The sequence below is a fragment of the Salvelinus sp. IW2-2015 genome, unplaced genomic scaffold (assembly GCF_002910315.2).
Source record: "Salvelinus sp. IW2-2015 unplaced genomic scaffold, ASM291031v2 Un_scaffold1707, whole genome shotgun sequence".
NCBI lineage: Eukaryota > Metazoa > Chordata > Actinopteri > Salmoniformes > Salmonidae > Salvelinus > Salvelinus sp. IW2-2015.
In genome coordinates, this window is record NW_019943098.1 from 96,484 (window position 1) to 109,782 (window position 13,299).

The 13,299-nt window shown below is 44.6% G+C and overlaps 1 protein-coding gene across 3 annotated transcripts in view; it reads left to right on the forward strand.

Annotated features, from left to right (window-relative positions):
- Nucleotides 1-266: 266 nt before the first annotated feature.
- LOC112071749 (phosphatidylinositol-binding clathrin assembly protein) overlaps nucleotides 267-13,299 on the forward strand; it is a 39,701-nt gene continuing 26,668 nt past the window's right edge. For all 3 annotated transcript variants that reach the window (XM_070439497.1, XM_024139183.2, XM_070439496.1), the window contains exon 1: nucleotides 267-1,505. In XM_070439497.1, the coding sequence (XP_070295598.1) occupies nucleotides 1,376-1,505 (130 nt within the window). In that variant the 5' untranslated portion in view covers nucleotides 267-1,375. The remainder of the gene's footprint in view (nucleotides 1,506-13,299) is intronic.

Here is a 13,299-nt window from a genome sequence, read left to right on the forward strand (position 1 = left end):
CACCGAGTTTGAGAAATAATTTAATACGACCTTAAATTTGTAAATATTACATTGTTAAAATCACATATACAGCGGATAAATTAGCTTGAATAACAATTTATTCAATGAATAAAAACATTGTAAATGGCTGTGGAGTTTTTAAAAACAAATAAAACAACGTTCATTTCGGTATTAGTCTTAGACATGCCATGACCATCCGCACATTTCTACCTTAAATTTCCGACACAGTCCAGGTCCCATCCAATCAACTATTTCTCAGATCAGCTGATTTCAACGCTGCCATTTTGTCCGCGGTAGTAGGCAGGCAGCAAGTGGAGCCAAGCCCCTACATATTCAAGAAGACTTGAATAATACAAAAGACGACGATATGAGTTGGATGTCAAGGCTCAGTGGTTTCTGAGTTTTTGTTTGTTTGTTGTTGTTGCCAATTTCATGGATATATCGGACCAAATACGTTAAATTCAGGTGTTCCTCTCCGAGACTCGGAGGAAGCAGGGTTAAGACAGGACGTACACTAGGTAGCTAGCTGGTGTGGTGTTAGCAGGAAGGCTAGCCAACTGGCTGCTGTCTTGTATCCGTCTACATCTAGCCTGAAGCTCAAGACAAGTTGGGAAGTTTGACAGTTTCACTTTGCCCATTTTCGTTCGTTATATTTCGCTCGAAACCAAGGGACTCGTCTGTTCGAGGTAGCCTAAACACACAAAACGTCAGTGGAAGTTGAATCTGAAGAAGGATTTAATTGTAGTGAACGTTTTGTTAGTAACTGTTAGTTAGCTTGGCTAAACTGTGATCATAATTCAGGGCGCATAGTTATCTCGCCAGTGGGCTCTGGTCTTGTTAATTGACCGTAGGTATCCAGCTACCTAGCGATGTTTATATGTAGCCAGCAAGCTGACATTTCTGTTTACAAATTGCATAGTGGGACACATTCCTGGTTCGAATGCAGAAACGGAAATATTAGCTAACACAAACTAGTTTACTTGTTATATGTCAACGTTTTTTTTTTTACTATACAGAATACCTTGTTAATGATAGCTAACGTTAATTAGCTAGATAATTGTTAACTAATTTGCTTATTCAAGACATTATAACATATTGTTTGTCCGGATTTTTAGCCAGCCAGTTGGCAGCTGAACCACCAGGTTTGATGTTGCAACAAATACCTAAAATTAGTCTGACATTTTTCAACGATACTGGCCTAGGACGTCATACCACCTTTTTTTTTTTTAACGGAACCGATTGACGTGGCCTGAAACCTCCACACTCTTGCCATCACTGGTGTTACGCACGTCAGCTAATATCCAATCGTTGGACATTGTGTGTGTTTATCATCTAAATAATCGTTGTGAGTTTTGTAGCGAAACAGTGAAACACAATGTCAGGACAGTCTATAACGGATCGCTTCGCAGCGGCACAGCACAGCATGACCGGGTCTTCTATCGGTAAAGCCGTGTGCAAGGCCACGACGCACGAAGTCAGCGGCCCCAAGAAGAAACACCTTGATTGTGAGTATTTGTGTGGGTGGGGGGGGGGACTGTCTGCCTGTCTGCCTGTCTCTGTCTACTGTCAATCCTCATGTTTCTTGTCTGTCTGTTAGCCCTTGATCATGACTCTCAGTTCCATTACATTACACATAAGAGTCATTTGGAAGAAGGCGTCTTCTGTATGGGGGGAGTTTTGTTAAGAGCCCTGACGGTTGGTCTGAACATTTAAAACTCATCTATTGCGGTATGGTTTTGAAGCACCAAACGGTTAAATGGATACACACCTTTTTATGGAGTTAGTGTTCCCACACTGCCATGTCTCCATGTCACAGCGCGTTGACAGAAGACTAAGATACCACCTGTGTTAATTGGATATCTAGCATGCGCCAAACACCTGTGTGTAACGGAATAAGGCTGTGATTAACAGAAGGCCGTCAGAAATGTGTTGTCACTGAGAAATCCTGTTGGCTGCAACTGTGATGATGCCCGTTAAAACAGTCTATAGTAAGTGTATATTTAGCGTTTGTGAAATTATTTACAGGACTTTATGTTTCTAGAAACGTATTGCAGTTGAGAATCAATTCACATTTAGATGGAGTCCTTGGACCTTAAGGAGTAATGGTGGCTCCTTAAGAGTACATCTTTGGGTGAGTCTGTGTGCTTAGATCAAAACCAAACATACCTGCTATCAAAACCAAACATACCGGTACTGTAGCTATTTCGCTACAGTGTTGAATTCCATCACACTAGTCACTTCCTTAACTAGAATTACATTGTAGACAGTAGCCTAGCAGACGTTGTCAGTGAATTTCTGTGGATGTTGCGTCCTCCTACTGTCTCTGTCTGGACAGTGCATACTGGTTATGAATTTATTAATAAGATGATCATGAGTAGTGCTTTCCAAGGTCCAGCTGACTGACGTCATTGTGCCTGACTTACCATGCTGCCGTTCCTGGTCACGGCACTATGATGGTCATGAGATTATTTTGGTACCCTCTCATGTTCACTGACAAAATTCCTGTGACATGTATGGCATTTTGTCTGCAAAAAAAAAAATGTTCTGCTGGGACAGAAAAGTTGAAATGAGAACTTGATGCCTATTTATTTTCCAGTGGCCATTGTTGGTTACTGTCTAATGTGAAGGGACTGAAGGTCGTTGAGGAAGCGGCGTTGATGAAGGTCAAGTTCAAGTGTCCCTGTCTGATGGAGATAATGAGTCAAGACTAGATCGGAGACTACATTAAACAGGAAGCTCTGCAGCTGTTACAATGCTTAGGAGTTCATTATGGAGTTGTCATAACTAGGGTTGTATCATAACTGCTGTCCCTACACTACTCAGCTGTTACAATGCATAGGATTGCATTATGTTGGGGTGACAGATAAAACATTATTTAGTCCTAAAGGAGGCCTGGCTAAAGCCAAAATGTCATAAATATGCCAACGTTGATCACATACATATTTCTCAATTATGCTTTTAGATATAAATGTCATATGTGTTAACAATCCTGCCTCCTAAAGAATTATTCAATGGATTACATTTTGTGAAAATCTCCCAAATCATACTATTTTGTTTGTTGTTGCCGTGGTTTTGTGAGGAATCACTGAATGCTGTTGTATCATTACGGGTGCTGTATCATCATTGGTGTCCCCAGTGCCAAGCTACTCTGCAACGGCTAAACAAGAGACAATGGATATCTATTTGGAACTGTTATAATGCTTAGTTTAGTACTAACAGCTGGTGTCCATATCACGGTATTGTATCATCCCCACACTGCAGCAGGCAGCAGCCCCTATCAGCCCAGGCTGACATTCACGCATCGTTGGAGAAAATAAATGGTGTTTTGAAGCCAATTAGTACTATGATTGGGACTGTCCCCCTCAATTACTCGTGGTTAGGCTCTAAGAGATGACGCCGATTCCCTCCATTTTAAGTAGGCTTATCTGTTGTCATGGTTATAGACTATATATACACACACACACTACCGTTTAAATGTTTGGTGACTTTAGAAATGTCCTTGTTTTTGAAAGAAAAGCATTTTTTTTTTGTCCATTTAAAATAACATCACATTGATCAGAAATACAATGTAGACATGGTTAATAGAGGTCGACCGATTAATTGGCATGGCCGATGTTTAATTAGGGCCGGTTTCAAGTTTTCATAACAATCGGTAGTGAGGACTTGTGAGGCGTCTGTTTCTCAAACTAGACACTAATACACTTGTCCTCTTGCTCAGTTGTGCACCGAGGCCTCCCACTCCTCTCTCTATTCTGGTTAGTCAGTTTTCTCTGTTCTGTGAAGGGAGTAGTACACAGCGTTGTATGAGATCTTCAGTTTTCTGTCAATTTCTCGCATGGGATAGCCTTCATTTCTCAGAACAAGAATAGACTGAGTTTCAGAAGAAAGTGCTTTGTTTCTGTCCATTTTGAGCCTGTAATCGAACACACAAATGCTGATGCTTCAGATACTCAACTAGTCTAAAGAAGACCAGTTTTATTGCTTCTTTAATCAGAACAACAGTTTTCATCTGTGCTAACATATTTGCAAAAGGGTTTTCTAATGATCAAATTAGCCTTTTACAAAGATAAACTTGGATTAGCTAACACAACGTGCCATTGGAACACAGGAGTGATGGTTGCTGATAATGGGCCTCTGTACGCCTATGTAGATATTCCATTAAAAAAAAAATCTGCTTTTTCCAGCTACAATAGTCATTTAAAACATTAACAATAATTAGACTGTATTTTTCATCAATTTTATGTTAATGGCCAAAATTGTTTGCTTTTCTTTCAAAAACAAGGACATTTCTAAAGTGACCCCAAACTTTTGAACGGTAGTGTGTGTATAAACATATAGTACCAGTCAGTCTGGACACACCTACACATTCCAGGGTTTTTCTTTATTTTTACTATTTTCTACACTGTAGAATAATAAAGACATCAAAACTATGAAATAACACACATGGAATCATGTAGTAACCAAAAAAGTGTTAAACAAATCAAAATATGTTATATTTGAGATTATTCAAAGTAGCCACCCTTTGCCTTGACAGCTTTGCACACTTGAATTCTCTCAACCAGCTTCATGAGGTAGTCGCCTGGAATGCATTTCAATTAACAGGTGACAAGGTAGGGGTGGTATACAGAAGATAGCCCTATTTGGTAAAATACCAAGTCCATATTGTGGCAAGAACAGCTCAAATAAGCAAAGAGAAACGACAGTCCATTACTTTAAGACATGAAGGTCAGTCAATCTGGAAGATTTCAAGAACTTTTAACGTTTCCTCAAGTGCAGTCGCAAAAAATATCAATCGCTATGATGAAACTGGCTCTCATGAGGACCGCCACAGGAAAGGAAGACCCAGAGTTACCTCTGCTGCAGAGGACAAGTTCATTAGAGTTAACAGCCTCAAATTGCAGCCCAAATAAATGCTTCACACATTTCAAGTAACAGACACATCTTAACATCAACTGTTCAGAGGAGACTGCGTGAATCAGGCCTTCGTGGTCAAATTGCTGCAAAGAAACCACTACTAAAGGACAAAGAAGAGACTTGCTTGGGCCAAACACGAGCAATGGATATTAGACCTGTGGAAATCTGTCCTTTTGGTCTGAGGAGTCCAAATTTGAGAATTTTTGGTTCCATCCACTGTGTCTTTGTGAGACGCAGAGTAGGTGAACGGATGATCTCTGCATGTGTGGTTCCCACCGTGAAGCATGGAGGAGGAGGTGGGATTGTGTTTTGCTGGTGACACTGTCAGTGATTTATTTAGAATTCAAGGCACACTTAACCAGCGTAGTTACCACAGAATTCTGCAGCGATACGCCATCCCATGTGGTTTGTGCTTAGTGGAACTATCATTTATTTTGCAACAGGACAATGACCCAACACACCTTCAGGCTGTGTAAGGGCTATTTGACCAAAAAGGAGAGTGATGGAGTGCTGCATCAGATGACCTGGCCTCCACATTCCCCCGACCTCAACCTAATTGAGATGGTTTGGGATGAGTTGGACCGCAGAGTGAAGGAAAAGCAGCCAACAAGTACTCAGCATATGTGGGAACTCCTTCAAGACTGTTGGGAAAGCATTCCTCATGAAGCTGGTTGAGAGAATGCCAAGAGTGTGCAAAGATGTCATCAGGGAATTGGGTGGCTACATTGAAGAATCTCAAATATAAAATATATTTTGATTTAACTTTTTGTGTTATTACGTGATTCCATATGTGTTATTTCATAGTTTTTATATCTTCACTATTGTTCTACAATGTAGAAAATAGTAAAAATAAAGAAAAATCCTTGTAGTTGTCTAAACTTTTGATTGTATCTGTACACCATTGGTTATAACTGGTGAAGTACTGCGTGTGATTTCTCAGGCTTTATTTAGGCTGGTCTATCGGGAAGGATCTTTTATGTTACATCAACTAGCAGGAAATTTGGTTCTGGTTGCAGAGATGACGTATCCTAGCTGTTGCTAAAGGGAAAACGCAGCGGATGTGGGTCCAGTTAAACAAATATGCCTTTATAAACAGGAAGTAGTCTAATATAGCAGCAAACATGCCGAGCTGTAGGCCTACTGTGCACTCCCATTGGAAAAAGGTCATACCCGATGGGGCAGGGTCCCGGTATACTACAAAGCAGGGTCCCGGTATACTACAAAGCAGGGTCCCGGTATACTACAAAGCAGGGTCCCGGTATACTACAAAGCAGCTAACGCCTAAATATTATTTTGTAATTTTTTTCATAAAAAAATGAGCTTGAAGTGGACATGGTGTAATTGATCATAAAAAAAAACTAAAACACATATCTAAGTTTAGCTTTAAAAACAAATAATAAATGAACCAGTAAATCAATAGTAATTTCTGCTTTTCAAAGTTAGCAACTATCAACCAATTTGTTCTGAGACAGGTGTCTTTGTCTGCTACTCTGCCGACACAGCCTTGCCTGGCATGAGGCCTAGTTGTCATGGTTATTTTGTGGAAGTTGTGACATTTAAACCCAATCCTTTCCTAATACTTTCGTGCTGTTGTCATGGCGGCCAAGAGTCACAGAACCGAGCCACCGGTTGGTTGAAACAGCGGTTAGTTCCAGACAGGACCTAGCCTAATTCTGCCCCTTCTGAGTTAGGGTTTGACTCGTTCATAGGGCTAATTCAGTGGAACATCCCCATATGAGAGGAGAATTCACCTTAGACGCTCCACAATGGGTAAATAATGTTTCCGTGTTTGCTCACTGTAGCCTAGGTCATCGTCAGGCTTGAGTAAAGTCTAGCCCTACCTCTCACATACTGTTTGCTTTTCAGAATGTCCACACACTAATTTAAGATTGACATCGTGAGGTGAGTTTTTATTTTTATTTTTTTTAAGCCATTTTTACTCAACTAGGACTTCTAAAATATGCTGCCAAACCTTGAGACTGTCCCTCACGACGCCAGGTCAGCGGAGTCAATCACCACCTTCCGGAGACACCTGAAACCCCACCTCTTTAAGGAATACCTAGGATAAAGTAATCCTCCTAACCCCACCCCTCCCCCTTTAAAAGAGTTAGATGTACTATTGTAAAGTGGTTGTTCCACTGGATTTCATAAGGTGAATGCACCAATTTGTAAGTCGCTCTGGATAAGAGCGTCTGCTAAATGACTTAAATGTAAATGTAATGTAAATGTCCCAAATGACACCGTAGTCCTTGTATATTGCACTTCAGAGGAGTTGGGTTAACTGTGGAAGACCACATTTCAGGTGAAGGCATTCAGTTGGACAACTGACTAGGTATCCTTTCCTTACTTTTTCTTTGTAGTGGACTATAAAGGAAACAGGGGTCGTTTTGGACACAGCTACAGGCTAGCTCGAGTCCACTACTAATACAGTTTATCATCCACAAAGGAAACTGGGGGCTGTTTTGGACACAGCTACAGGCTAGCTCGAGTCCACTACTAATACAGTTTATCATCCACAAAGGAAACTAGGGGTCGTTTTGGACACAGCTACAGGCTAGCTCGAGTCCACTACTAATACAGTTTATCATCCACAAAGGAAACTGGGGTTGTGTGTGTGTGTAGTAGTGTGTATGTGTGTGGCTATTGCAACACTTTGTTAACAGAAGAGGGTAACATTGGTTCCCATGCAGCGTAGATGGATTACTAATGGCTATAATACGTGAACAATTGCTATTGTGATTAATTGCAAAGAAAACCTGTCTGTAGAGTCCCCGTCCTCACCTTAACCTGTCTGTAGTGTCCCCGTCCTCACCTTAACCTGTCTGTAAACCAGCTGACAGTCGGTCTCGCTGTGGAGTCAGCTTTTAGTGAGCAGCCTAGTGCTGGACCCTCGAGACAGTGGAAAAACGCTTTCAAATAGTTTGGAAAAAGTATAGTGCTCTGTAGTCGAGTCAAGTGTGTGCATGTCTTTGCAAGAGTTTCTGTGTAGTGGACTCTGAATATAAGGTGTGTGTGTTTCTGGGAGCTCTATGAGTGTGTGGAACATTTTAGCACTCCTGTCCTCTACAGGTATTTTTAGCCTGGCTGGCTGGGTCCTTTGGCAATGTCTGTCGGCTTGTTGTGTACATACCTTCACTCCCCTGGTTCTCTCTCTGTCTCACTCTGCTGGATTCACACCACCATTGGACAGACTACAGATAAAGTTGTCTAAAGGGAGAACGAAGGAGAGGGAGTCTACAAGGCTAGCTAGTAGGAATCTCCAGAGGGAGAGAATGGAAGACTCTACATGGCTGGCTCTGCAGCTCTGGATTCACACCACCGTGGAGCAGACTACTGCTGTATTCTACCGTAGTCGAAAGGGGAGGAATTTGAGAGCGAGATCTACCTACCAAGAGTGAGCCAGGAACCTGGGTGGCTGGTCCCATCTGGCAATATAACCCTATTGACTATGATCTAAAATGGGAAAACTGATCCTAGATCAGGCGTGGTTTCTCTTGGTTTGGCCTAAAGTCAAGTCGGCTTTATTCACATCGTAGGCGTCATTAGATTTGAATGCACTTGATTCAGTTGGATTGTTAGGCAGTACAGAACCGTAGTGGCTGCAGTTCAGGATGGTTTGGCTGCTTTCTCAGTAGGTCCAGGCTCTAGTTTCCGTTGTGTGTGTGTGTGAGATATCCTTTTGATATATCAGAACTGAAAATAGAGGATTCACCTCAAGCAAATCATTTGACTAGAGCCTGTCTGGAGGTGGAATTTTTGGTTTTGGAACTAAAGGAATCTTTCCAATTCCCATTGTGATGTGGAGGAATTGTAGAATCCCCTTCGACGCCGACGTGGTTCCTAAACTCGGATCACGATCCTGCCTTGGTCACCATGAGAACAGAGACTGTCATCTGAAACAGGGAAAGACGGAGTGTCACGGAGGAGACAAAGGGAGAAGGAAAAAAACGATGTAACTGTCTACTCTTTATATAGCTATTTATACACCTTCTGCCATCTCTACRCCCCCTCTTTCTCTCTCTGTTCATGCAGAGGAATTCTCTTTTTGGTAAACCCACCATCGTGTGTCAGGCAGGCAGCAGAAGATTAGAGGATATACAAGGTGCTCCTCTTCAGTCCCTCCCTCCCCCGTCCTCCATCTTTAGGTTGTATACATGTACACATCTGTGTTCTGTTTTTTTGTACAGATCATATGGCAGATTAGCATGCCTTTTTTATAGCTCTGCAAGGCGGAGGAGGGAGGCGGGTGTAAGGCGAGGAGGGGGGAGGCAAGGAGAGCCGACCCCAGCAAGGAGGCTGGCAGCTGGGCCAGATGTAGTCTGTCTTCCCCTGTCTGGCTGGACCACCTGGCGCCTAGTGCTCCCCCTCTCCTCCACCTGCTCACGTCCTACTTCCTACAGCTGGCAGCACTCTGTTCCCCCTCCATCTCTCCTTCTAGGTCAGGTTTTCTACGTTGTGTCTGACCTACAGTGTGCAGTTATCTCAGTTATCTCGAGGGCTGCATCTCTCAATGGTCTTGAACAGGCCTCGTCTTCTAGATTTGACTGGGCGTATACATTATACAGGAATGTTTCCTACTAGAGGCTTGAAATACTTCCACTGATGGAGACTCACTTGACTGACTTCATGTCCATTGAGAGGCCTAGCTATCCTTCCTGTCCAGTTGTTGTTTGCTTGGTCTCTCTCACCCCACCACAGTCCCATCCCTCTCCGAGCCTAGTGTGTGTGTGTGGTGATGATGATGAGGTAAGAGCCCTAAGCTCAGGCCGGTACCAGGAGCTCCTCATTACGGCGACTGACCAGTGCAACCCAGAGGGCGAAGGTCATGCCAGCCCTGCTGAATGGAACAATGGTGCTGTGTGCATTGGAACACACACACTAGAACACAGAGCGGCTGTCTGTCAACTCTGAGAAGGACAGATGAGATCACCGCTCATGCCCTCTTTATCACTCATTGTCCATCTCTCACTGAATCTCTCTAGAATCTCTGGTGTTCTAGAATGTCTTTGGACTTCTGGAATCCCTCCGTGTTCTAAAATATCTTTGTAAAATCTCCCAGAATTGTACCATGATATTAGGAGTGTTTGTGTTACACATTGCCATGGTGTGTAGGGAGCCACACACTAAGTCTAGCTGGTGTGTGGGTTTTCACAGCCACTCTCAAACATGGCTGATGGCCAGTAAGATGGGGAGGAGAGGGTGAAGAGAGGAGTTGTTCAGCCCTGCGTGGTCAGGGTTTCTGCAGATTGCAGGCTGGATAAGATGGGATCCACCACCACCACGCCCCAAATGGAGCCAGCCTCTCCTCACACTGCAGTTCTCCCTCGCCCCCTCGTTCCCCCGGTCTCTCGCTCTCTGCTCCCTCTCATCTCTGTCCTCCCCCTCGTTCCCCTCTGTCTCTCTCTTCTTGTCTCCCTCTCGTCCCTCTCTCCCTCTTCTCTCGCTCTCTGTCTCCCTCTCTCTCCTGTCTCCTTCATGTTCTCCTCTCTTGTCCCTCTCTCCTCTGTCTCGTCGTCTCTCGTCTTCCCCTCATGTGTCCCTCTCTTCTCTCGTCTCCCTGTCTCTCCCTCTCTCTCCCTCTGTCTCCTCTCTGCTTCCTCTCTGTCTCCCTCTCTGTCTCTCCTCTGTCTCTCCTGCTCTCCCTTCGTGGTTCTCCCTCTCGTCTGTCTCCCCCTGTCTCTCCTTCTGTCTCTCCTCTCTCTCCTCTGTCTCTCCCTTCCGTCTCTCCCCCGTCTCCTCTGCATCTCCGTCTCTCCATCTCTTATCTCTCTCTCCCCTCTCTTTTCTCTCGTCTCCCCTCTCTGTTCTCCCTCTTATTCTTCTCCGTCCCCTTCTATCTGTCTTTCCCCTGTTCTCTTCTCTCCTCTCATCTCTTTGCCGTCTCTCCCCCCCTCTATCCCTCCCTCCTTTCTTCTCTCACCCTCTCTTATTCTCTCTCTCCTGCTCTTTCTCTCTCTCCCTACTCTCATTCTTCTCCCCTATTCTCTCCCCCTCCATCTCTCTCTCCCCTCTTATTTCTCCCTTCATTCTCCTTCCCTCTCCTCCATCGTCTCTCCTCTTATCCTCACCTCTCACCTCTCTTTCTCTCTCCCTCCTATTCTCATGAGCCTCTCTCCCCGCCTCTCATCCCATGCTTCCCCCCCCTCTATTCCCCTCTTTCCCCTCTCCTGTTCCCCCTCTTCTTATTCCCCTCTCTCCCTCTTCTCTATTCCCCTCTACTCTACTTCTCCCTCTTCTACTTCCCCCTCCCGCTTGCGGCGTTTAAGACATGCTGGATCAAGGGCATCCAAATGTGTTTCCACTCCCTTTGATTAAGTCAGCACATATCCACTACATTACAGCAGAGACACACACACACACACGTGTGTGCATAGACACATTCTCACACACACACGCCACACACAGGTGGGGAGAGACTGGGATGACAGTGCGAGACTGGGGGGGAGAAGGTACAGAAATCTGAAATTGGTTTTGTTAAACATGTCTGGCTCTGCTGCGTATAAACAGAAACCTGCTCTGGGAAAGAGTGGTCCCATGTTTTATTACTAACTATGAACCGGGTGGTTCCAGACCTGAATGCTGATTGGCTGAAAGCTGTGTTATACCACAGGTATGACAAAACATTTATTTTTACTGTTCTAATTACATTGGTAACCAGTTTATGATAGCAATAATGCACCTCTGGGGMGGTTGTGGTATATGGCCAATATACCACGGCTAGGGCTGTTCTTAAGCACGGCGCAATGCGGATTACAGCCTGGACACAGCCCTTAGTCGTGGTATATTGGCCAAATACCACAACCCCCCCCCCCGAGGTGCCTTATTGCTATTATAAACTGGGTACCAGTAAAAATACATGTTTTGTCATACCTGTGGTATACGGTCTGATATACCACGGCTGTCAGCCAATTAGCATTCAGCGCTCGAACCACCCAGTTTATAATGGCTGTTATACCACACCCCCTCTGGCCTTATTGCTTAAATATTAATCTTCGTATCACACTGAAATCCTAATGTAGCCTGGCCCCATTGTCCAATAACCATGTTAATATGAGACAGACGAATGAATTGGTGTTTCCAAAGTTACCAGGGGGGTGTGTGTAGTCTGTACGCGCTTTGTTGAACTAAAGAAGTAGGGATTTAGGAGAGCGAGGGGGAGGAGACTGCGTGGGGAAGAATACAATTCAAATAATCCACATTCACTTGTTGCGGTGGACAAGTACTAATGGGTGGCCATTAGGACTGACCCCATTTAGGCAACTGGTCGATTATTTGATCGTTAGGCTGTTGGTCGACCCCGAGAGTTCTTTAGTCAGTGTGATGCATACGTGTGTCACGTAGAGAGAGCAAGGAACAGGGAATGTTTTAACCTGATCAAATGAGGGATTTCGGTAACAGAACTATTCAGTTTAGAAATGGCTGTAATTATGTTACAGCTTCAGCAATACAGACAGATGAACCCTGGTGGTCACTACATCAGGGAGGAGAGAGATGAACCCTAGTGGTCACTACATCAGGGAGGAGGGAGATGAACCCTGGTGGTCACTACATCAGGGAGGAGAGAGATGAACCCTGGTGGTCACTACATCAGGGAGGGGTGTCCATCTCTCTCCTTTTATGTGACCACCGGTTCATCTCTTCTCTCCCTATGTGTGACCACCAGGGTTCATCTCCTCTCCCTGATATAGGACCACCATGGTTACCATTCTCCTCCTCCCTTATGTGGTGCACCAGTTCATCTCTCTCCCTGGTGTCGACCACCAGGGTCATCTCTCTCCTCCTGATGTAGTCGCACCAGGGTTCCATTCTCTCCCTCCTGATGTAGTGCACCACGGGTCCATCTCCTCCTCCCTGATGTAGTGACACCAGTTCATCTCCTCCCTATTTCCCAGTTTCTCTTCTCCTCCTATGTAGGACCACCAGGGTTCATCTCCCTCCTCCACTGTAGTGACCCCAGGGTTCATCTCCTCTCTCCCTGATGTAGTGACCACAGGCTACTCCTCCTCCCTGAGTAGACACCAGGTCTCTCCCTCCCTGATGTGTTGACCACCGTTCATCTCTCTCCTCCCTGATGTAGTGACCACCAGGTTCATCTCTCTCCTCCTGGTAGTGACACCACGGTTCATCTCTTCCCCCTATGTTAGTGAACCAGTGTTCATCTCCTCCTCCTATGTAGTGACCACCAGGTTCATCTCTCTCCCTATGTAGTGACACACGGGTTCCTCTCTCCTCCCTATTGATGACACAGTTCCTCTCTCTCTTCCCCTCCCTGTTTAGACCAGTCGTTCTCTTCTCCTCCTGATTATCACCTGTTCTCCTCCCCCTGATGTAGTGACCACCCGGTTCATCTCTCTCCTCCCTGATGCTGACCACCAGTCATCTTCT